Consider the following 24235-nt stretch of genomic DNA (forward strand, 5'->3'; position numbering starts at 1 on the left):
TGCTTTTGCTTTTAGTAGATTCCCACCTGTAATCCACTTGTTAAAATAAGTAAAGCTAAGAGAAGTGCGTGGTATTATAAATGAAGGAACTTTGTCGGCTTGGTTTGGTTTGCCTTGGGGGGCAGTTGGGGTTTTTTGTTTGTTTTGTGGGTGTGGGTTTCTTTTTTATTGTTGTTTTTGAAATGTCTACAGTTCTGGGAAAGCCAATGCAAAGATGGAAGAGCAAGTGACTGAGACAATTTCTCACTCACTCCTCTCTTTTTCTTATCTTCTGATGACCTGACAAGACTTTGGGATGTGTTTTGTCTTGAACCTCAAATATTCCTTGTTTCTTTTCTTCCTTTGACAAAAATACAAAGCTTTGCATTCTATTTCTTCTCTGTCTGTGGTTCCTGACTCATCCTTCTGTTCTTTACTGATGTCACAAGTCAGTGCTTCTCTTTATTCACAGTGCACCATTAAATAAGGCAATTATAATGGTAGTGAAGAGAACTCCTTCTAACATCAAATGTCAGCTCAGGTTGCTTTATCTATCTACTAACCCTTCTAGCCAAGTAAGGCTATGGACTTGGGTTGACTGGATGCCTTTTTGGCTGCTGACCTTGGTGAAATATACCTCTGAAATATACCTCTTCCAAATGTCTTAAGTAGAACCTTTAAAAATAAAAGGCCAAGGATCTCAAGGCACTGATGGAAATTTGTGGTCTTCCCTTTTCACCAGCAAAATGAGATTTTAATTGCAAGGCTGCTTTCTCCTTCACCTTGTTCAGACACTTTCCCTTGAACTGAAAGGATTGCCGTTGGAATTTACTGGTATATCTGGCTGTACGTTGCTGACTGTGAAAGCAGATGGTTCAAGACAACAGGAAATCTGTTTCTTAATACTTTCTTTTTGTTTGAGCCATTTCTCTACTTTAAAGGGCATATTAGTGGTTCATCAAAAGCAGTAAGCACCCCAGGTCATGTCTGCAAGGATCACATTTACTGGTCTGTGTACCTTAAGGCTACCTGCCGATGCAATGTGATGATCTCATGGGAGTGCTGCCCTGAAAAGAAATCCCCCCCCCCTGTACCTCCAAAATGAAAACGGAAAGAATTTCTCCTGGAAAGTGGCAGCTGCGTTCTGACTTTCATGTAATGGGAGCAACTGAAAGCTTTATGGTGTGTAACTGTGACACTGCATTCCAACATAAGCTTCTCCCTGCCCTTCTTCCAACCAATAAACTATTCTTCCTTTCTTTTCACTCTCACTCCTCCTAATCTTCTTCTGTTTATATGCTTTAATCATAATAGCAACAAATCTATCCCTGTCGGTATTATCACACCGTTGCAAATTTTGGCTGTCTTCTTTGGCACTTCCCTTATAGATGGAATGATATTGCCCACTTTGATGGGGCTTAGTTCTCCCTGTAAAATACTGCTCTGTCAATGAATATTTTCTCTATTAAACTATTCTCAGTCCAACAATAAGATACAGATTTTTGGGAGAACAGTTTTCTCATTATTACCTTAACCCATAAAAAGCCTTTTTCTTTTTTTTTTCTCCAAACATTTTGGGCAAGTCTTCAGTTACCCAAATATTTGTATTACAGAGTAATTTGCATTTCATCCCTGTGAGACTTGTAAATGCAATGAGCAGTCTGTGTGTTCGATATTTTTTATGTTTTTAATAATTTGCAAATAGTTCAGTACATAGAGCTGATCTGTAGGGAAACAGTTTGAGGTGTCTGCAGAGAACACTTCTGCTTTCTGGTCTTCCATATGTTTAGCAGATTTCTGGGCTTTGGCTGGAAAAGTTCTAGGAGTACATCTAATTGGAAAATGTTTCAAAAGTAATGTAAAGCAACAGATAACTTTTTACTGTGCTGTGACCCACTCATAAGGTGACAGTCCCTCTCCTGTTTCCATCAAACAGGTTTCAGCACTGGTAGTCAGTTATGATGGAAGATGCTTGCAACCTTTTGAAAGATGTGATTGAAAGTATATTGATTGCCAAGGGAATCGTCAAAGATCTGTTTACTTCTCAGTGCAAGAGGTTGTAAGTGTTTTACAGCAACCACTGGTTTTGTCTGTCAAAGAAGAGATGAGAGAGTCTTGGTCTCTGGAGCTGAGAATATTGTGACTTTGGTAAGGTCTACATTGACTGTAGACTCTAATATTTAATAACTGAAGAATAAATTCTCTAATAGGATTTTATGAGGTAGAATTAAAACCCATTGCATTGATGGAAATTTTACCTTTAGCTCCAAGAGGAGCAAGCTCACACACCCAGCCACATGCTGGGTGGAATTACAGAGCATTCAACAAGGTGTTGGACATGTTGCAATCTTACTAGGGCCATACCTTGTCAATTTTTCTGCTTGTGACCACTGTTGGCAAAGAATTCTCCTAATCTTAGCAGCTGAAGTTACATACTACCAAGATTTCCATGTCTCTCACTTTCTTGCTACTGAAAGATGTATTCTGAGTTATTTTCATCCCATTTTAGTTCTTCTGTATTTAAACTCTGCAGAGCAAAGTTAATACTGTAGAAGCCTCATTGCGATTCATGTTCTAAAAGGACTCTTCATATGGCTAGTCCAGTGAGTTTGGATGCAGAATTTGAATGTATAAAGCTCAGAATCAAACATATGCTAAGTCAGTGGAAAGTGGCCTTAAAATAGACATAAATTTAGTCACACCTCACCTTAGGTCAAATTGCACTCAGGTCTACATACCTAAGGATATAATGATTGTACCCAGCACTGTATTTGTCGTTACACTAAAAACTACAGTTTGAAATACAAATACGTTTAAGGAATGCTGGTCTTGAATTTTGTTTCCATCCAAGTGGAACTGCCAGGAAGCACTGGAGGCCTGAGACATTAAAGATGTACTTCAAATAAAATTGGACAATGTATGTTAAATAAAGAAAGTGCCAGGACATGGAAAACCCTTGTGATCACTGTAGAGCATGTTAAACAGACAAGAATATTGCATGCTATTTATGTCATCAGGTAAAAGCTGAAAGAAAATAGTAAAAAAAATAAACCCAAGTTTTCATTAATCTGAAAAATGTGTGGTTGATATGTATTTGAACACAGTGTGTCAAGTTTGGATGTTGAAGGAGGTGCAATTTGTGTGATAATACCGGTTATGTTGAGTGTAAGAAACCGTAAGTTAGTAGGAGTGATAGGAGGCAGACTGGCAGAAAGTTTAATTTTTTAATAGTGTTGAACAGGTACATTAACTTTTATTTTCAAGGCATCCTACTGACTGCTCTTCCTGCTACATCTCTTATTTTTACCACGTAATGTGGGAGCAAAGCTGTGCTAGATACACTGTTGAGTTAAGGAGACGTTTTGCTGCTGGCAAAGATTGGTCATAGTTTTATTGGTTTACATAAGGGAGTCCTGACATTTTCCATTAGCTGGGGAGTTGAGTTCTTGTGTCTTCATGTCATTGAAAACACCTAAAAGTAACATTTACTTATACCTTGAACTATTCCTGTCTTCTTTTTCTGAACATAATGATATTTTCTGAACATAATCATATTGCCCGGGGAGGTGGTGGAGTCGCCGTCCCTGCAGCAGTTCAAGGCAGGATTGGACGTGGCACTTGGTGCCATGGTCTAGCCTTGAGCTCTGTGGTAAAGGGTTGGACCTGATGATCTTTGAGGTCTCTTCCAACCTTGGTGATACTGTGATACTGTGATATTATATTTGAAGTAATCATCCAAAGAAATAATAGCATTATTTGAATTGGAGTGAAATTTTTTTTCTATGCTATTCTCGACTTCATGTTTCATTCTAGTTTATTAGAGGAGAGGTAAAAGCTTTGTGACTAATCTCTGATTGTTTGGGGTTTTTTTTCCCCTGAAAGGCTATGTTCCTTTCCTGGGCATAACTGCTCTGCAATGCGCCTGCCAGCTTGCAGTGTAATTGAAATAAGCTTTCATTTTTTAAATGCATTTATTCTTAATGTGGTAACCATTTACACAAAAGGAGGAAAGAAGTAAGAAAAGAAGCCAAACATTTTATGCCAATGCGTTTACTTCCTGTTCTTCCTGCTTTATTAGTTTAGTCAGGGTACGTAATAGGCTGCTGTCGTAGGACAATGGAGTTGCATGAGAGAAGTGAATGTCTGAAAAAACATTATCAAGCCTTATGTTAATTTTTTTACAGTTTCCTGGATTAATGTTTTGGATTTGGAAATCCAGTCTGTCATATCTATGTAAGGTGACATCTCTGTCTTTTGCACTGTTCCTGTTGGTAACAGTTATACAACTGGGACCTGATTGCTTGCTGCAGTTGATGTCAACACAGACTTCTGGTACTTGCTTTAACATTAAAATTTTTGAATTTCTGTCACATCTACTATTTATGTCACCTGTACCACTCAAAATAATACTTTGTTTGCTTTGCATATATAATCTTGCAAATTTCATAGAATCATAGAATCAACCAGGTTGGAAGAGACCTCCAAGACCATCCAGTCCAACCTAGCACCCAGCCCTATCCATTTAACTAGACCATGGCACTAAGTGCCTCATCCAGTCTTCTCTTGAACACCTCCAGGGATAGTGACTCCACCACCTCCGTGAGCAGCCCATTCCAATGACAAATCACTCTCTCTGTGAAGAACTTCTGTAGTTACTGTTCTCTCCCCCGTTGACTTTTTGCTCCCATTTTGCTGAGCTATTCGTGTTCCTTTCTTGATATGTATATAACTTCCTTCAAGAATGTTCTCATCCAAATCCTTCATTAATTTTTTGCAGTGTCTATGTCTGGCTTTTGGTCTTATCTTTGTTTTTAAGATTTATAGCACAGAATGCAGTCTACATTATGTGCCACAGGGACAGCTTTCTCTGGCATCTGTGATGTGTTTCCTCATTATATGCTTTCTGCACCAATTTGTATTGCAAACTTGCTTATCATTTGCTGTTATTGTCTCCCATGTGTTCTTGCAGCTGTATTACTTGATAGATTTTTTTTCTCATCATTCATACTTTAGATTATTTTTCCTGGGTATATTTGGAGACAATGCTCCTTCTCAGTTGATTCTCAAAGTGGAGTAATTAAAGGACCAAATTCAACTTAACAGAAAATAGTGCTCTTCTTTCCATTTTGGGGTTGGTTTTATTAGTGGGGGTTGTTTTGGTTTGGTTTGTGTTTTTTTTTCCACTTCTGCTTGGGAAAAACTGCCGTAAACATCATGAAGCAGATACCCAGACTGGATCTCAGAAGGCTGGTTTGGTATGTCCTGAAGCACTATATTCATTGGAAAGTGCAGTCTAGCTAGAGAAGAGAGGTAGTAATAGTCATTATGAAATGTCTGTATCTTCAGTTCTTCCAATTCCTGTCTGTAATATGAAAAGTAGATTTACAAACGTTGACCAAATACATCTTTCTAGTTTCTAAGCAGACAAATGTCAAGGTGCTTTAGTGCAAATGCAGACATTGCTTGACTACAAAGCAATAGAAATAAGTATGTAAGTTATACTGTAGCAATTCTGCTCCTTCTCTTGTTCTATGGAATGAAGCTCCTGATTAGAAGCCTTAGGTCCTCTATATGGTTAGTGACAAGCAGAAAACTCTACTAGAAAATGTTTTCTGTTCACCTGATGTCTTCTGAGTATCTTTCCATGACTGACTTCAGTTAGGAGTCTTGGATAATTTCACTCCTAACTGACTTCTCAGTTAAGGGCCAGTTAACTTGCCTAAAGTGAGCCAAAATGAACTCTGAAAAGAGCAAAGGTTTATTCTTATTCATTTTCCCACTGATTCATGGTGTAATTTCATTCACATTTATATATATATAGATACACACAGAGGTTGTGACTCGTTTCTTCCTTGCTGAGCATCTGATGAATGAGCTCTCAAAAACAAAAGGGAGGATCTGTGTGTAACTGCCAGGGATGGCATGCAGTGTATTCAGAATCTCATCTAAACAAAATTTATGCAATTATTTAATTGCTCTACAAAGTTCAAGGTATTTCTGATAGAGTGAGAGAGATATGCTAAAACTATTCTTCTCTATAAAACAAATCAAGGCCTGCCTTGTGGCACTGGAAAGCAGGTCACAAAATATAGTTGATATTCTAATAGTGAAGCCTCTTCTTTCCCCCTACATGATTGCATCATGTACTTTCTGTTAAGAACAGTGCCTGGTCTGCACTAACCTGTGCCCAGACATAGCCTGGGATTGTGCTGGCTAGTTTTGGCCAAAATCATGCTGGAGAACATACTAAAAAGTTTTGGTCTTGGAGCCTGGATCCTAGTCCAGTTTTGTTTGCCAGTATGGATGCTGTGATGCAAACTGGAAGCCACACACATAGGTGATAAAAACGCTTCTACTAGTTTCACCTATTTTTATTTATGGAAAGCATACGAGGGGGGGAAATCACTTATGACAGTCAATTAACAGTGTCTCTGGTATTACAGAATCACAGAATGGTAGGGCTAAGGTTATGTCTCCACTGATGCCTTCAAGAAAAACTTTTCTTGAAGACCATAGAATCAAAATGTTTATTTTCCTAGGAGCAAGAATTCCTTCATCCCATCAGAGAAAAGTCTATTATTTGAAGTTCTAACAGCATGTTTGCAGTGTTGGATACACTAACTGTACTTTTATTTGGAAAATAAATTATGCTCTGCAGGGAGAAAATTATGCTTCTTACATACAAAAGGTTTTCTAAGAAAATGGAAAAAAATCCAATTTTTTTGTCAGTGCCATAGTTTATACATATGTAATAGGAGCTCTAGAATGAAGGGAACAGAAAAATATTCATCTGGTTCCAAAATGAAAATTTGCACACTGATAAATCAGAAATGTTGAAATTTCTATTTGACTGTGTGAAATGAAGTACACAAGCCCCTGCTTCCCAGCAGTATGTTGGGAAGGGACTTTAGACTGATAACAGAAGATTCTCTTGAGCTATGCAGCCACTAACGAGGTCACCATGGAAAAAAGTCACCATAAAAAAACCCAAACTTTCGTTAAAATATTCTGCTTGTTTACACTTTTTTTTTAATGACTTTGTTTCACAGAAACTGTTTCAAAAAACTCCCAACAGTTTCTGCAAATCCAAAAAAACATGTTGACATCATCCTTATACAGTGAAGACTTGAAGACAGTTGTCAGCTTGTCAGTGTGCTAGTTTGAAGCTAGCTAGAATGTTTTGGTGAGAAGAACTAATTACAGGTTGTGAGTGGTGATGTCTACTTCACTCATAGGCTTGCTGAGGTGTATAAGAACAAGAATGTAAATATAGATTACAGAGTTGCTGTGTGGGCTTTGGGCTGCATTTCTCTCTCTAACCTAACCTAACCTAACCTAACCTGCTGTCTTTGTGACTAATCCACCTGCTTCCTAACCCCCTGGCCAATCCTCCAGTCTTCCTCAGGCATGAGGCAATGACTGGGGTAGGGTAGAGAGGGGTGGAAGAAGGTGGAAAGGTGGTTGGAAACCCCCCCAGGGACTCAGGTTTCTGGGAGGGCTGTTGTGTTTCTGTATTAACTTTTAACTTGTATATTCTGTATATAGCTGTATATACTGTAAATATCTGCCTGTATATTGTGCTAAGCTGTAAATATAAAGCTTCATTCAATTTCTGGAGCCACTGAGTCTACTCTGGGTGATTTTCCTTAGTGTTGGGGGGGCAGGTAACACCCAAACCATCACAGTCAGCTTGTTTTAGATAGATTAAATGCTGAATCAAAAACTCATGCATTCTTTACATAGCTAATTTGAAGGAATCCTTTGTTTTATTCCTTTGACATTCTTGTAACTGAGCCAGCAGTGTGCACTTGCAGCCCGGAGGGCCAACCAGATCCTGGACTGCATCAGGAGAAGTGTGGCCAGCAGGGCAAGGGAGGTGATTCTCCCCCTCTACTCCACTCTGGTGAGACCCCACCTGGAGTACTGTGTCCAGTGCTGGAGCCCCCATTACAAGAAGGATGTGGACATGCTGGAGCGTGTCCAGAGAAGGGCCACTGGGATGCTCAGAGGGCTGGAGCACCTCTCCTATGAGGACAGACTGAAAGGGTTGGGGCTGTTCAGTCTGGAGAAGAGGAGGCTCTGAGGTGACCTTCTTGTGGCCTTCCAGTATCTGAAGGAAGCCTACAAAAAAGCTGGGGAGGACTTTTTAGGATATCAGGGAGTGACAGGACTAGGGGGAATGGAGCAAAGCTGGAGATGTGTAGGTTCAGGCTGGACATGAGGAGGAAGTTGTTCAGCATGAGAGTGGTGAGAGGCTGGAATGGGTTGCCCAGGGAGGTGGTTGGGGCCCCATCCCTGGAGGTGTTTAAGGCCAGGCCAGATGAGGCTCTGGCCAGGCTGATCTAGGCTAATGTGTCCCTGCCCATGGCAGAGGGGTTGGAACTAGATGATCCTTGTGGTCCCTTCCAACCCTGACTGATTCTATGATTCTATATATATGAAGCAGCCATCACATTAAGTGAATCATATTCATTTGGGGAACTTGCCTGAACAAAGCTCCTTGGTCAATGCCGTGCTTTTGGGGAACAGGCATTAAATATTCTTTGCTTCAAGGGCTCACCTTTCCTCTGAAATAAGTATTTTCTCTTCCCTCTGTGTTGTAAAATTTCCTGTGCAGGTCCTATGTACTGGAAGCTTACAGACTGTTCACTCTAGACACCAAAGTATATAAGCAGTGACAAAAGTGAAACTCCAAAAGTTCCCACACCTTCCTACTGTGAGGTGTGTTGAATGATTAAAAGGTTTATAGAGTGGTTTGTTCTCTGAGCACATGCTCAGGCCATGCCCCATCCAGTTTTTCAATGATCTATATATTGCTTGGCTAGGCACTAGGAGCTGCCTTGGAACCCATACGGAGCTATGTGAAAAGCTTACAGATGTTAACATCTTCTTGTTGAAAATAGCTAAAACCTCAGGGATGCTGCATCATGTTGTAGTCATTTGAACCATGCCAGTCTCAAGGCCTATGTTATTTAAAGAGTTAAAAAGTAATGATGGAAATAGAAACAGCTGCCTGGTGACTAACCCAAAGAACATCCATGCCCTACACACTGAACTTCAACATATACGTCATTCTGAGTGTTGAAATCTTGCAATTTAAAAGCATGTTCAGTGAGTAACTGTGAAGTAAGTCGAATGGCAGCTTTACAAGTACAGTTTATTGTCACAACAATCACCAGTGGCAATTACAGCACAACCTAAGAATACATGGACTGTTCTTAGTAGGTTGCCCAAAGAATATCAAGGATAGGTGATGTGACCAACAGCCCTCTGCATCTTCTGTGCACGTGGCATGTTTGCCTTCAGTGGATGCACTGGCCCACTTTAGGTAGTCCCCAGATCTGTCTCAGTCCTTAAGGCTACCATCTGTAGTTGTCCAACTGCCTCTCCACATACTTAAACAATACAAACCACTAAACTTTGAATTGGGAGATTAGTCTGAATTTCTCTCTCTAGTCATGTGGGGGTTTGGGGGTTTTTTTGTGTTTTGAATGATTGTTATGAGAAGAAATTTACATTGTTAAGTTTCAGAAGGGTTTCCCTGACTAAAGGGATCATTAGCACTTAATGGTATATATGTACTGTGGCATTCATAGGAGTGACCATACCTGATGTTTATGTTAGAGAATGTCCTCAAATCTTCTGGATTTACATTTACAATGACTGGGTTTACAATAATTCTAAAAGTTATAATTTAAATATAATTCTTTGCCATCTCCTTAATTCCAACTAGTGTAAACTGCATATAGAAATGATCCTGGCATTTGAAAAGTAAAAAATTATTTACTGATGTTGAACATTTGAATCACATCTTTTTATTTCGTTTTACTCATATATTTCTACTTCACTTATTTCAGGACAGAAATATGATACACTTTTTTATGAACATGTGTGTTTTTATAACTAAGTATGTTAGATCTGTTGGATCCTCAGGCTGCCCAGGGAGGTAGTGGAGTCACCATCCCTGGAGGTGTTCAAGAAAAGACTGGATGAGGCACTTCACAGTATCACAGTATCACAGTATTATTAGGATTGGAAGAGACCTCACAGATCATCAAGTCCAACCCTTCACCATAGAGCCCAAGGCTAGACTATGGCACCAAGTGCCACATCCAATCCTGCCTTGAACAGCCCCAGGGACGGCGACTCCACCACCTCCCCGGGCAGCCCATTCCAGTGTCCAATGACTCTCTCAGTGAAGAACTTTCTCCTCACCTCGAGCCTAAATCTCCCCTGGCGTAGCTTGAGGCTGTGTCCTCTCGTTCTGGTGCTGGCCACCTGAGAGAAGAGAGCAACCTCCTCCTGGCCACTTAGTGCCATGGTCTAGTTGATTGGATAGGGCTGGGTGCTAGATTGGACTGGATGATCTTGCAGGTCTCTTCCAACCTGGTTGAGTCTATGATTCTATTGCAAAGATACAAAAGTTCATGTTTTAAGCAATTCTATGGTCCAAGGTACGTTTCAAAATCTGGACTCAGGAATCTAGCAGTATACAAAGAAATAGTTGTCAAGCATTTGAAAAATAGGAATTTTCCATTTGTATATTACTGTCTGCAGAAGATTTTTTTGAAAAGACATTAAATGAAAGTATCCTTCATTGTACCACTGTCGTTTACATTTGTACACCATTAAAAACGCAGGCATGCACAGGACATTGTAGCAGCTTTCGAGGTTTGTCCTTTTTCTTCCAGGAGCAGATGTTGATCTGTTGGAAGGTAGAAGAGCCCTGCAGAGGGACCTTGACAGGCTGGATGGGTGGGCAGAGGCCAATGGGATGAGGTTTAACAAGGCCAAGTGCAAGGTTCTACACTTTGGCCACAACAACCCCAAGCAGTGCTCCAGGCTGGGGACAGAGTGGCTGGAGAGCAGCCAGGAAGAAAGGGACCTAGGGGTACTGGTAGATAGTAGCTGAACGTGAATAAGCAGTGTGCCCAGGTGGCCAAGAGAGCCAATGGCATCCTGGCCTGCATCAGGAACAGTGTGGCCAGTAGGACAAGGGAGGTTATTCTTCCCCTGTACCCAGCACTGATGAGGCCACACCTTGAGTGCTGTGTCCAGTTGTGGTCTCCTCAATTCAAGAGAGATGTTGAGGTGCTGGAACATGTCCAGAGAAGAGTGACAAAGTTGGTGAGGGGCCTGGAACACAAACCCTATGAAGGGAGGCTGAGGGAGCTGGGGTTGTTTAGCCTGGAGAAGAGGAGGCTCAGGGCAGGCCTCATTGCTGTCTACAGCTACGTGAAGTGAGGCTGTAGCCAGGTGGGGGTTGGTCTCTTCTGCCAGGCAACCAGCAACAGAACAAAGGGGTGCAGTCTCAAGTTGTGCTAGGGGAAGTCTAGGCTGGATGTTAGGAGGAAGTTGTTGCCAGAGAGAGTGATTGGCATTGGAATGGGCTGCCCAGGGAGGTGGTGGAGTCACCGTCCTTGGACTGGCTGAGGCACTTAGTGCCATGGTCTAGATGACTGGATAGGGCTGGGTGCTAGGTTGGACTGGATGATCTTGGAGGTCCAACCTGGTTGATTCTATGATTCTAAGTCTTGTAGGAAAAAAATTAGAGAGGCAAAAGCCCCTTTAGAACTTAGGCTGTTAAGGAGAATAAAAGGTTTTTATAAGTATTTAGCAACTTGCACTCCAAGCAACTAATTCTGTATGCATAAACTGTAACGTCAAAGGATTAATGCATTCCTGGGAACACAGGTCAAATCTGCTTTAGATCATAAGAGTTTGAGTTCATCTTCTAGCTGAAATGTCACGAAACTACCATGTAATTTAGTACAAGTCTTGCATTCCTGGTTGCCTTTAATAAAAAGAGGTCCAGGATTGATTTCCCTGAGAATGTCGTTTTCTTTGCCTAAACCCAAAGTATCATCAGCTGGAAAGCAAAAGCATTTCTTAAAATAGTTCTATGCTTGGTATAGATAGCACTTTCAAAGTCTGGGTTTAAAATGCCATGGAAAGTACAATGTGGGACATTACTGATATTTCCTGAATTTCTTCTCTTTGCTTTGCTACAATACCCAGATCTTCTAACCTTCTTTTGGTGGCATGCCCTGCCTTTGATTGGGTAGCTGCTGAGACCAGTGGTGTGGACGCTGGCTAAATCTTACCTGAGAGTGAAGACAGCTACTTTAAAATGGTTTGTTTGGGGTTTTTCTTTACAAAAACATTAATCTATTTTGAACTATACATAGAATAAAATGTGCAGTAAGTGAGCATACATAACTACATCTATTTTATTTACAATGAGTCACCACAAAGGACAGCAATTTTTACCTAATTGAATCATAGAATCATAGAATCAACCAGGTTGGAAGAGACCTCCAAGATCATCCAGGCCAACCTAGCACCCAGGCCTCTCCAGTCAAGTAGGCCTCCACCACCTCCCTGGGCAGCCCATTCCAATGCCAATCACTCTCTCTGGGAAGATCTTCTTCCTAATATCCAGCCTATACCTACCCTGGCACAACTTGAGACTGTGTCCCCTTGTTCTATTGCTGGTTGCCTGGGAGAAGAGACCAACCCCCACCTGGCTACAATGTCCCTTCAGTTAGTTGTAGACAGCAATGAGGTCACCCCTGAGCCTCCTCTTCTCCAGGCTAAACAACCCCAGCTCCCTCAACCTCTCCTCATAGGATTTGTGCTCCAGGCCCCTCACCAGCTTTGTTGCCCTTCTCTGGACATGTTCCAGCACCTCAACATCTTTCTTGAATTGAGGGGCCCAGAACTGGACACAGTACTCAAGGTGTGGCCTGACCAGTGCTGAGTACAGGGGAAGAATAACCTCCCTTGACCTACTGGCCACACTGTTCCTGATGCAGGCCAGGATGCCATTGGCTCTCTTGGCCACCTGGGCACACTGCTGGCTCATCTTCAGCTTACTATCTATCAGTACCCCCAGGTCCCTTTCCTCCTGGCTGCTCTCCAGCCACTCTGTCCCCAGCCTGTAGTGCTGTTTGGGGTTGTTGTGGCCAAAGTCTAGAACCTTGCACTTGGCCTTGTTAAATCACATCCCATTGGCCTCTGCCCACCCATCCAGCCTGTCCAGGTCCCTCTGCAGGGCTCTCCTACCTTCCAACAGATCAACACCTGCTCCTAGCTTGGTGTCATCTGTAAACTTACTGATGCTGGACTCAGTCCCCTCGTCCAGATCATCATGTCCCTTTCAGAGTTTTTCCTATATAAATTCTTGCAGTACATTATTGCTTCCAGGAAAAAAAAAAAAACCAAGTGGCAGCTATCTTTCAGAACATTTGCTTGAACTTGACATTGAAATACTGTTACCAGTAGGTATACTAATTCACTTTCAGCATGTGCAAATGTGTTTTAAATGAATTTAGCCTGATTTTAGAGATGCACTGTATTCAATTATAATGGCCAACTTTTTAATACATCTATTTTATTGTAAACTATAAAAAGCAATAAAGTTCAGCACTGTACACATCTTGGTGGAGGGGCTGCAGGTTTTGACCAGGTTTACCTGCAATGAACTGGAAGTTGAAACCCTGATGTGCTGTCAAACCACAACGTTGCCGCCAGTGTGGCTGACATGTTTAGACGTGGTTGGTTGGTTTACTTAGGGAAGAGCCGGTGAAATAAACGGTGATGTACTTGCGCTGACTTAAGCCCTTCCTGGGCTGAGCTGGCCTGGGCTGCGGGTCCTGGCTGCTGCCCTCTGCTGGAGCGCAGGTCCGCTGGAGCAGCTGCCCGGGCTCTGCCTCTGAGCACTTGTGCCGGAACCGATAGAACTCAGCGTTTTCATAACCACATTCTTGTTTGCTTCAGCTTAAAATATACATATATATATTAACTGAGCATGCTACAAAGCCTGTCTATGTGTCTGACCTGCAGTGCATCTAGAAACCCAACTTCATTTCACAGGATCAGAGGAGCAGAGGCTCACAGGACGTTAGGGGTTGGAAGGGACCCAAGGAGATCATCGAGTCCAACCCCCCTGCCAGAGCAGGACAGCACTATCTAACACAGATCACAGAGGAACACATCCAGACAGGCCTTGAAAGTCTCCAGAGAAGGAGACTCCACAACCTCTCTGGGGAGCCTGTTCCAGTGCTCTGTGACCCTTACAGTAAAGAAGTTCCCCCTTGTGTTGAGCTGGAACCTCTTGTGCTGCCACTCACACCCATTGCTCCTTGTCCTATCCCAGGGAGCAAGTGAGCAGAGCCTGTCCCCTCCTTCTGGCAGCCTTCAGATACTTATAAACATTTATCAAATCCCCTCTAAGTCTTCTCTTCTCCAGACTACAAAACCCCAGGTCCCTCAGCCTCTCCTCATAAGCCATGTCCTCCAGTCCTCTAATCATCATTGCAGCCCTCCACTGGACCCTCTCCAGCAGATCCCTGTCCCTGTTAAAATGGGGAGCCCAAAAGTAAACGTAGTATTCAAGAAGAGGTTCTCACCAGGGCAGGGTAGAGGGGGAGGAGAACCTCCCTTGATCTGCTGGACACACTCTTCTTAATACACCCCAGGATCCCATTGGCCTTCTTGGCCACAAGGGCACATTGCTGTGCCATGGTTAACTTGTTATCCACCAGAACCCCCAGGTCCCTCTCTACAGGACTGCTTTCCAGCAGATCACCTCCCAGCCTGTACTGGTGCAGTTTATTATTCCTCCCCAGATGCAGGACTCTGCACTTGTCCTTGTTGAACTTCATCTAGTTCCTCTGTGCCCAGCTCTCCAGTCTGTCCAGGTCTCTCTGGATGGCCACACAGCCTTCAGCTGTATCAGCCAAGCCTCCCAGCTTGGTGTCTGGTAGAAACTCGTTTAGAAGTGAAGTCTCCTAGGCTGGGATGCTGTGCTGTAGGACTTTGCTGACAGCTGTTTTCTCACGGCCGGACAGGTTCTTCGCTCGGTGCTGCTGTTCCCGACGATAGAGCGCATGGCCCAGTCGCCTCAAGGAAAGCTCATGACCCCTTTGCTGTGCAAACTTCGTTATGCTCTGTATATGCCTGTCTACCTGCTGTCCTTCCTACCAGAGGGAGTCAAAGCCTCGCTGGTGAGATTTGCTCTGCGAGGTATGAAGACCTGTGATGAATCTTCCATAACAACCTCCATAAATCTCTTCAGTGTGGACTGCATTGGTAAGCACCTTTTTTTTTTTCTATTCTTTTTTTTTTCCATTACCTTTTTTTTTCATTACAGCTTTTGTGTTATTCATATTTAGTAAATCTTCTTGTGGGCAAAAGCTTAATACTGAGGCATGAGTAAGTTTTGAAGAAGGGCAGATTTAATCTTTTCTCAAATTGAGACCGTGGGTACAGGAAAATCTCAAATGAGTCAAAAAGAAAAGGTCTTATGGGAAAAATCACAAAACATTTTCCCAAAGGCTATGTAATTCCTAAGAAATTTCCCCTATACTGCTAACAGTATCTTGTGTGCTTGAAGTGCTGTTTTACAGTCTGATACTGCTTACTTTTGCATTTCAGTCATACTGGGTGTTGAAAATAAAGCAGTAATAAGTTTCATACAGGGTTCTTTGAATTTCTACTTTTAAAGCTATGATTTAGCCAGCTGTATAGATGTTGTAATCTAAATTGGAGCATTGGTAAATTCAGAAAAGGGCCTTCAGCCTGCAAAGACACGTAGAAGTAACTTCATGCACAAAAGGATTTCAGCACTTTTTTGGGCATGTGGAGAAAGATAGAAGATTAACGTTCCTCTGGTGCATATTGTATGCATATTTTGCACATTCCAGCAAGAGAAACAGCTTTAAGGAAGTAATTTCTGATAATTTATGTTAAGGTTAGAATGAAAACCAGAATGTGGATTTTGCAATACTCCAGGTATTTTGGTAAGGTAGCAGTTGAAAAGAATTTGGAATAAAACTGACGTGCTAACAGTAGTAAGAGCGAGAAGGAAGTTTTGATTGCATTAATAGTTGTAAAAACACATTCCTATATTTCCAGTTGTTCTCTGTCTCCTATCAGTTAAATTTTACCAACTAATTGGCCAGGTGTGCTAAAGTAGCTCTGTGGTTGCAGGGAGGTCCTATACCTTTCATGGCTATCTGTGGATGGGTTGGTCTCTGTTTGAGGCTCGCTGCAGGGCTGTGCAGAGACCGAAAGCAGGATGGGCAGTGAGGGTTCCTGCTGTCAAAGCCAGGCAGCCCCATTTCTGCTGTACAAACCTGGCATCACGATGGTTGCTCCATTGCAGTACCTCATGCCTGACAAAATCAGGCTCCTGCTTCATAATGTAAATTTCTGATAGGAACACTATGATTTGTTGCTTCAGTTTGTACTAACTTATGTCAATTTTATTATGACTCAGGGGAAAGCAAGTGTGCAGTCATAGGTACAGCAGGCTTTCAGGCTTCTTGCTTTGAGAATTTGGTCTCACGGAAAGGTATGTGAAGGTCTGTGAGGTCACATCTCCACAAGCCAGGAAACCTTCTCTGGTCCCCATAGATAAACTTTTACCTCTCAAAACAAATTATCCACACACAAAGTTGTATTGGAAATGGTCCTTGGACTGCATTAACCTCCAAAAAAAAATGTGGCCAGCCATTGTTTGTGAGGGCTGCTTGGCCCAGACTGTAACAGTGGCAGGAGTAATCTAACAGAACAGATTTTGTGTGCTGCTGACTTTTTGAGCAAATGAGCCTGGCTGTTGTGTGTGTGTGTCAGCGTGTTGTAGTTTACTGTGTGCACAAGTGCCTGATCTGTGTCTGAGCTGTAAGGTAAATTGAGGCAAGAAACCAGACCGGAGGCTCTTGTACTCAGAGGATCTGATTTCTGTGTATGTTCAATTTGTTGACTGAATTCATTATACCAGAATGAAAACCCCTGTGAGCCAATGTCCTGTGAAACTTGCATAAATAGACATTATTGATGTAATTAGTTACTTTGGGCTTGTGATATTATCTCTTTCAGTCAGAATTCCCCTTCGGTTTCACCTTTGGAAACTGATGGTGTTTTACAGCCCAGTGACTCCGGACCACATGTCTGGATTAATAATCTTAAGGCTTTCCAGATATTGCCTGTTAACCTTCTCTTGTATTGTTTGTGGACAATAGAAAAGGTAACTATTCAGCAAGGATTCACTAAATCTAGCACAACAACCGAGTCTGTCTTAGGGGACTGCTGATCTGTGAGTTACTCAAGCCTCTGAATTTGTGGTAAATCTTGTCTCTTAAAATGGTCAGATATGGTTCACAAATGTTCAGCAAATAAAGTTGTTTCTCCTCTCCAGGAAGGTTGCATGTCAACTCATTAAAAATACACATATTGCCTTTGGCATGTACATCTGTTACATTACTGTAATTTTAATAAAAGCTATGATTAAGGGCAGAAAAGATGGTAAAAGTTTCCTTAGAACTAATACGTCCGTTCAAACAAACCAACCTGCCAGGGATTTGTTACCACATCCAAAGCTTAGTCACAACAATGTTTTCTCTCCTCTGAAAGGAAATGAGATTTGAAAACTTAATCATAGCGGAACTCTTAAGACTGAGTGCTGCTGCCGGTGACATGGAGACTAAAACCCTCCATTCGATGGCAGCAGAATCAGGGCCTTGGATGAAAGAGTCAGTGAAGGAAGAATTGTATTACCTGTTTATCCCACTATTTCAAGTCATGTTTGTTCCTGCTTCTTAACCAAAATCATCTTTCTATGGTACATAGAAGACTGATGATGCATGCATGGATGATACATGATACAGCCAGAGGGACTGTGATGACACAGCAGGCATGATAAGGAAGGATTGGAAAATATAGTGTATAAATAATAAAGGACCCATTAGAAATAAGCAAAGAGATCTGAACGCAATTTACTTACCTAGAACAAAGGTGTTTTGGGCAGAAAAAGCATTACAATGAACAAATTAGAAATTAGGTTCTTGTATTCATGAACCTAGGAGATGAATAGACTGAAAAATTGACATTAGTGACCTTGACTTATCTGAAACATTGTCACTTTGTTTATTCAGGCTGGCAAAACAAGGCTACCCCTATCAGACACGGTGGTGGTTGTTGTACAAATCATGTACAGTCCTGCAGTGCTGGAATACTTTGGCACTCCAGCACGTTGAGATTTGTAAACATCTTTTTCAGTGACAGATCCCAGTAGCAGACTTACAGTGACAGTAAAGCATTCTATCTACATGCGACAGGATTTATTGTCCAGCCATTTGACTGGCAAACTTCCTCCATTTGTTTCTGTGAAATTTCCACAGAAGCACAGACATTACATAATGGGTAAACACCACAAGGCTTTTTCGAGAAGCAGGCGTGCAGGTCAGAGGTTAATGCCTGGATGACAGTGAAGATACAGATAAGCACAATAGCAAGAAAAACCTCCAACTGGCCCAAACACGGTGCGTCCTTTGTGATCTTGAACCTGTGACTTCCCTGGAGGAATCTTGCTGTTTGTTTAACCTATTCTGGAAGCAGTGGAGCACTGCAGTCTGGGGCAGGGGGAGGTCTGCTTTTGTGCAGTTCAGGCAGGTTGGCAAGAAGGGAAGTCAAGAAACCTGCAGCGAGAGTTTCGGATGGGTTTAGGCTGTCACACAGATGCAAACTGAAGGCAGTAGATTTCCAGTTTATTTTAAGCATCCAAGACATGTAAGAAGACAAGGAACTACAATTAAGCATCAGAGTTTGGATTCAAATTTTATCTTGTTCCAAGCATGGAGACATTCAGATTGCATGAGGTGTGTTTACATTTCACTCATTTTGCAGAGAAGAAAAGGCTAAGGCAGTTTCAGGCACTCTACTCTGATGCCTGCAGGACTACACGGGAAGCAAGAGAGCTACAACTGTGTTATTGAGGTTTGTCTCAGAGCAGAAGCTACCTCTCTCTTTGGCTGTACAGGCTGGCAAAATTACATCCCTTTAGTGCCATGGAGTCAGAAACTTCTGTGTAGGATAAAATGGACAGAACTGCCAAACAGCAGCAGAGTTAAATTTGTATCAAAATTTGGTGAAAATAGCCTTTCAGTTGCTGTGAACATGAATGTAAGCTTTTGTATTGACTAAGTTGCTTTAAAATTTTACCTCCAGGGAGCTAACCATTTGAGTTTGAATTATGCAAGTTTTGGGAGATGTCATGTCATAAGGTCTGTTTCTATTCCAATTCTTTATTTGTAATCAGACAGGTTTTTAAGTATGACATTATGTGTGGTCTTCATCTGACCACTGTCCAAAGCACTAACATTTAAAGTAGGACAGGTGAATCACACCTTGCAGATGATTCTTTCTTTCCTGACCATGAAGGGACCCTTTCCCTACTGGACACCTAAAAGTAGAGGCAATAAATTCCATTCTGTATCTACTGGCTGTTAATGTCATAGAATCCTAGAATCTTAGAATGGTTTAGGCTGGAAGGGACCTCAAAGATCATCCAGTTCCAACCCCCCCCCTCCATAGGCCAGTGCCAGTGTCTCACCACCATCACTGGAAAGAACTTCTTCCTAACATCTAGTTTAAATCTCCCCTCATTCAGTTTAAACCCATTACTACTCATCCTGTCATTACAAGACCTTGTAAATAGTCCCTCCCCAGCCTTCCTGTAGGCCCCTTTCAGAGACTGGAAGGCTATCACAAGGTCTTCTGGAAGCCTTCTCTTCTCCAGGCTGAAAAGCCCCAACACTCATAGCCTGTCCTCATAGCAGAGCTTCTCCAGCTGTCTGATCATCTTTGTGGCCATTCTCTGGACTTACTCCAACAGTTCCATGTCCTTCTTGTGTTGGAGGGTCCAGAACTGCACACAGCTCTCCAGGTGGAGTCTGACGAGAGCAGAGCAGAATCCCCTCCCTTGCCCTGCTGGCCACACTTCTCTTGCTGCAGCCTAGCACACAGTTGCTGTCTGGGCTGCATGTGCACACTGCCAGCTCATGTTGAGGTTTTCCTCAACCCAGACCCCCAGGTCCTTTTCCCCAGGGCTGCTCTCCAGCCATTCACCACCCAGCCTGTGACTGTGCTTGGGATTGCACTGACCCAGGTGCAGGACCTTACACTTGGCCTTTTGAATGTCATGAGGTTGGCCTGGGCCCACCTCTGCAGCCTGTCCAGGTCCCTCTGGATGGCATCCCAGACATCAGAAAAGAGATCTGAATTGTCCACACATCCATTACTTTTGCTGCCAGGATTGAATCCTTTATATGGAACTAAAAATCTCCACTGAGACATGAACAGGCAAGGGAGAGCTGCAGATTATATTCTCATCTGCATTTTATAATTGCAAACGTGGTACTAGCACATTTTAAAAAGGATCTGATGTTTCAGACAAGCAGTGGACTATTGCCTAGCATCATGTAGCTGACCAGCAGCAGAACTGTGCATAGACCTACAACCTAGTGTAACAGTTTATCTACTGAACCTGCTTAAACATTAGTTTAACTTGAAGTATATATGCTTGCATGTGAGTCATGGTTCCACAAACCATATTGGCTAGACAGACTGATGTGTATGCAGTGCATTTTAAAATAGAGACAGAACTGTTACTACAAAATATAGGCAGAATCTGATAGCACTTTGCAGCCTCACACCTTGTTTTTCACAGTGGGCAGGAGAAAAAAGGCTTTCCCTCTCCCTTCACTGCTGGACAACTGTGCAAATCTTTGAACCTAGACCAGTACATTTTCAAGTTGATTTTCCAGGCTGACTGAAATCAAAGCTCTGGTAATGAAAAGTGTTTCTTCTGATGAATGTAAGTTTTCACAGTATCACAGTATCACAGTATCACCAAGGTTGGAAGAGACCTCACAGATCATCAAGTCCAACCCTTTACCACAGTGCCCAAGGCTAGACCATGGCACCAAGTGCCACATCCAACCTTGCCTTGAACTTCTGGCTGTAATGTGGAAATTGTTGCAAGGGTCTTTTTCTACTTTTTGTAATTAAATATATTTGGAATTCCAAACATATCACTAGACAAAACTTATTGAGAAACAAATTACTGATGCCATATGGAAATAACTTCTACATAAACTTAATGTTGCATCTGTATAATGTAATGCAGTATATCACAGGTGTGATAAAAAGGATGAAGCTCAGCAGCTCTCCTCTCTTCTTCCTATGTGCATTTCTTGATACTCCGTGGGGCAGAAAGAGGTGAATATTATACAGCTCACTAGATTGTGTGAGCTGCTTATTAGTGACTTAACTAATTACAATTCGAGAGAAGACTTTTTTTTTGTGTCTTCTGAAATCAGGTACCTCCACAACTGTCTCTTAGAAGATGTTTTTCTGCCGACATCTGAATTCACCGCTGCCAGATATTGCGAAGGGCCAGAAGGCTGCTTGAGGCAGCCCAGCAGTTTGAGCCAGTGTGCTAAATCCTCTGCTTCTGCAGAGCTTCTCGGCAGGCTCCTGTGTGCTGTCACAGTTGAGTCCTATCCACTTCTGACATTTTAAGTGATGATCGTAATATGTATTTCTGCAAAGTGTTTAAGAGCGTGTTTCCTTACCTGTGGAAACACAGTAATATTTTATCACCTGCTTTGCAGGAAAAGGGGCCAAAGAATAACAGTCTTTAATATTTTCATGTTTCCTCTGCTACTGTTTATTTTCCTGTGTGATGCCTGACAAAAATGTTTGTTTAATGTAGTCGGACAACTCACCTTACCAAGGCAGCACTTCAGCTGACGGAAAAATCCTCACATCTGCTTTATTCTTTCTGTCAGTGAACTAAGCTTTTCCTTGTTTCAGAGTAGGATGCTCATATTAAATTAGCAATGACTAAAAGCAGTGACTTTTATGTATTTATAGCCCTATTTATTTTTTAAAGTCAATCTGCTTCATAATTTACCTCATTTCCAAAAGAAAGAAAGAAAGATGTTTAACAAGGACTTTTATTACTTGCAAAAGCTTTTACTTTCCTGTGAAGGCCTTGTGAAAATAATAGTAATAGTGTGGAAATTTCTCTTTGGGTTTATTTCTGTTAATTATTCCTCTTTTTCTTCTTGGGGGGAAAACCCAACGTAAAAAAAATCCCATCATAAATTTTACTCATAAAGTGTGAATATTTTGGTAGTGGAATTGCTGATCATTTCCATGAAATGTGAGGCACATTTGGGATTTGGTTAGGGAAGAGGAGATTGTTTATTCACCTCTGATGGGGTTTCATCCCCAGGGATACGATTTATTCCCACATGTTTCCAGAAAGTCTAGTGGTGTGTTGCAAATGGCATGAAAAAGGAAGGGGTAACATCAACAAAACAGGATGCTAAGAATAAATACATGCCAGTTGAGTGCTAGCAGCTACAGTAGGCTTGTGTTAGTCAGTGCCAGGTAGTCATCTGCAAAGTGGCACTTACTTTTCTCTGAGCCCCAAAATAGCCCACTGAATCCAGGGGAAAGATTCCCTTCTGCCAAAGGCTCATGCCCTTTTTGTCTCAGAGATGTCTATCTAGACTCCCCTGGAGAATGTCTGAAGTAAAGGTCATGGCTGTCATAACTTGTATTTACCAGTTGTGCATTTAGCTTGATTCATTGAACTCTTCAGTCACACAATCCCAGCGTAGCACTTAAACGCATGCTAAATCCCAGAGACTATAGGCTTTTGTGTCATGGAGTGAGGGACTTTTTTACAAAGGACATCTACAAAGCTACTGACTAATATCTTGTCATTCTGTGTGCCTAAAAGGGGCACTGCTCTGGATGTAATTCCTACTGTCAGCTAAAACAATATTGAAATCTGCTTTGCTGCTGCTTCTTGTCATGAAAATGTCTACCATTGCTCACCGTCCTCTTTGCCTAGTTCTTTAACTTGACAATATTGCCAAGAAGAAAATACAGTCTTCATGGATATGTGCAGGAAATGCAGGCTTATCTCAAGCAAACTTAGTGGTGCAGGAGTTTGCTTGCTGGTCTGTGCAATGATCAGGTGCATTTAAAATGAGCTTTAAAACAGTGGCTATGTTTGATGAAGAGTAGTGTAAAGTTCACACCAATCAAAGCCACTCCACACCAGAGGAAGTTCACTTCATTCAAAGGAGGGTTTGTGCAATGGTCAGGTGTATTTAAAATGACCTTTAAAACAGTGGCTGTGTTTAATGAAGAGTAGTGTAAAGTTCATACCAATCAGAGCCACTCCACACGAGAGGAAGTTCACTTCATTCAAAGGAGGGGTGGTCCAGTTACTAAATTTCATTAAGGCTCCTCAAGAAAGAGCCAACATCAGCTCCCAGTCCAGAAAAGCACCGAAACTGACTGCTGTATAGCTACTCACATGCATAAAACCTTGTCTAGTAGAGCATGTTAATTGCAGTAGAGCTCAGGCAGGAGCCATAGTGTGCAGACACTAAATTGCTGCAGACAATGGCCATCCTGGCCACTCTGTGCAGGACTGAGCAGCATCTACTCCAGACCCTCCTACACCACTCTCGCTGAGTCAGAGAGCAGATGCTTTCTGCACCTCAAAATCTGGACCCTAGCAGAAATCCCATCATCACAGCCATTTGCTAGGATGTATGAGAGCTTAAATGCAGATTAATTTTTCTAGCTAAGGGATAGTTCTGTCACTTGAAGACGATGGGAGTTGTTCCAAAGTAACTTAGGGTAGGATTAAGTTGGTAGACATATTGGTTTCCAGCACACACCTCACTTCACCTGCACGTACTTCATTGCACAAACCAAATGAGGGGTTTTTATGCTTAACCAACAAAGCAGCTATTGTTTGTAAAGCACCTGGGTATAATTGTTGAATAACTTCTTATTTGCCTTCAGCCTCTGCTATGCTTTCTCAAGAGCAGCTGACTGATTTTCTTATATTATCCTGATTTTCCTGCAACTATAGTAACAAGCAGATCAGAGAAGTCCCTTATAACCATTGCAGATATTTCTGCATGCTTATGTTAATCATGATTTTATATTAACTGGCATGTTTTCATTCTAAATTCAAGTGTAAGCTTAATCACAATCCAAAGTCAATGTTGACATCCTGTAAACCTCTAAACATCAACATTTTATCTAATGTTATGTGTGCATGTGTGGAAGCACATGTTCCTACATTAGTCATCCTTGATACTAAGCAGTTCCTTCTGTTTGATGTTTTAAACAATAAGTTATATGATATTTCCAAGATTGCTGTTGGCAATAATTAGTGGTAGAAAATATGTTTTCCCCGTAGGAAATTACACTACTGTTTGGTATTATTAGTTCTTACCACTGTTCTCCAACTCTGTCTGAGGAATGACAGAAATTGCTTCCTCAAGAGCAGATAAACTGGAAAGGAAACTCTAAAGAACCTTACAGTAGGTTCAATAAGGTTCAACTTAAGGACAGCCTTACCAAGAAAAAAAAG

The 24235-nt window shown here is 41.9% G+C and overlaps 1 protein-coding gene across 3 annotated transcripts in view; it reads left to right on the top strand.

Moving 5' to 3' along the window:
• Positions 1–24235, top strand: part of LDAH (lipid droplet associated hydrolase) — a 116221-nt gene that overhangs the window by 61212 nt on the left and 30774 nt on the right. For all 3 annotated transcript variants that reach the window (XM_064146387.1, XM_064146386.1, XM_064146385.1), the window contains one exon: positions 14832–15072. In XM_064146387.1, coding sequence (XP_064002457.1) covers positions 14832–15072 — 241 coding nt within the window. The remainder of the gene's footprint in view (positions 1–14831; positions 15073–24235) is intronic.

This window comes from Pogoniulus pusillus, chromosome 7 (genome assembly GCF_015220805.1).
Source record: "Pogoniulus pusillus isolate bPogPus1 chromosome 7, bPogPus1.pri, whole genome shotgun sequence".
NCBI classification, from domain to species: domain Eukaryota; kingdom Metazoa; phylum Chordata; class Aves; order Piciformes; family Lybiidae; genus Pogoniulus; species Pogoniulus pusillus.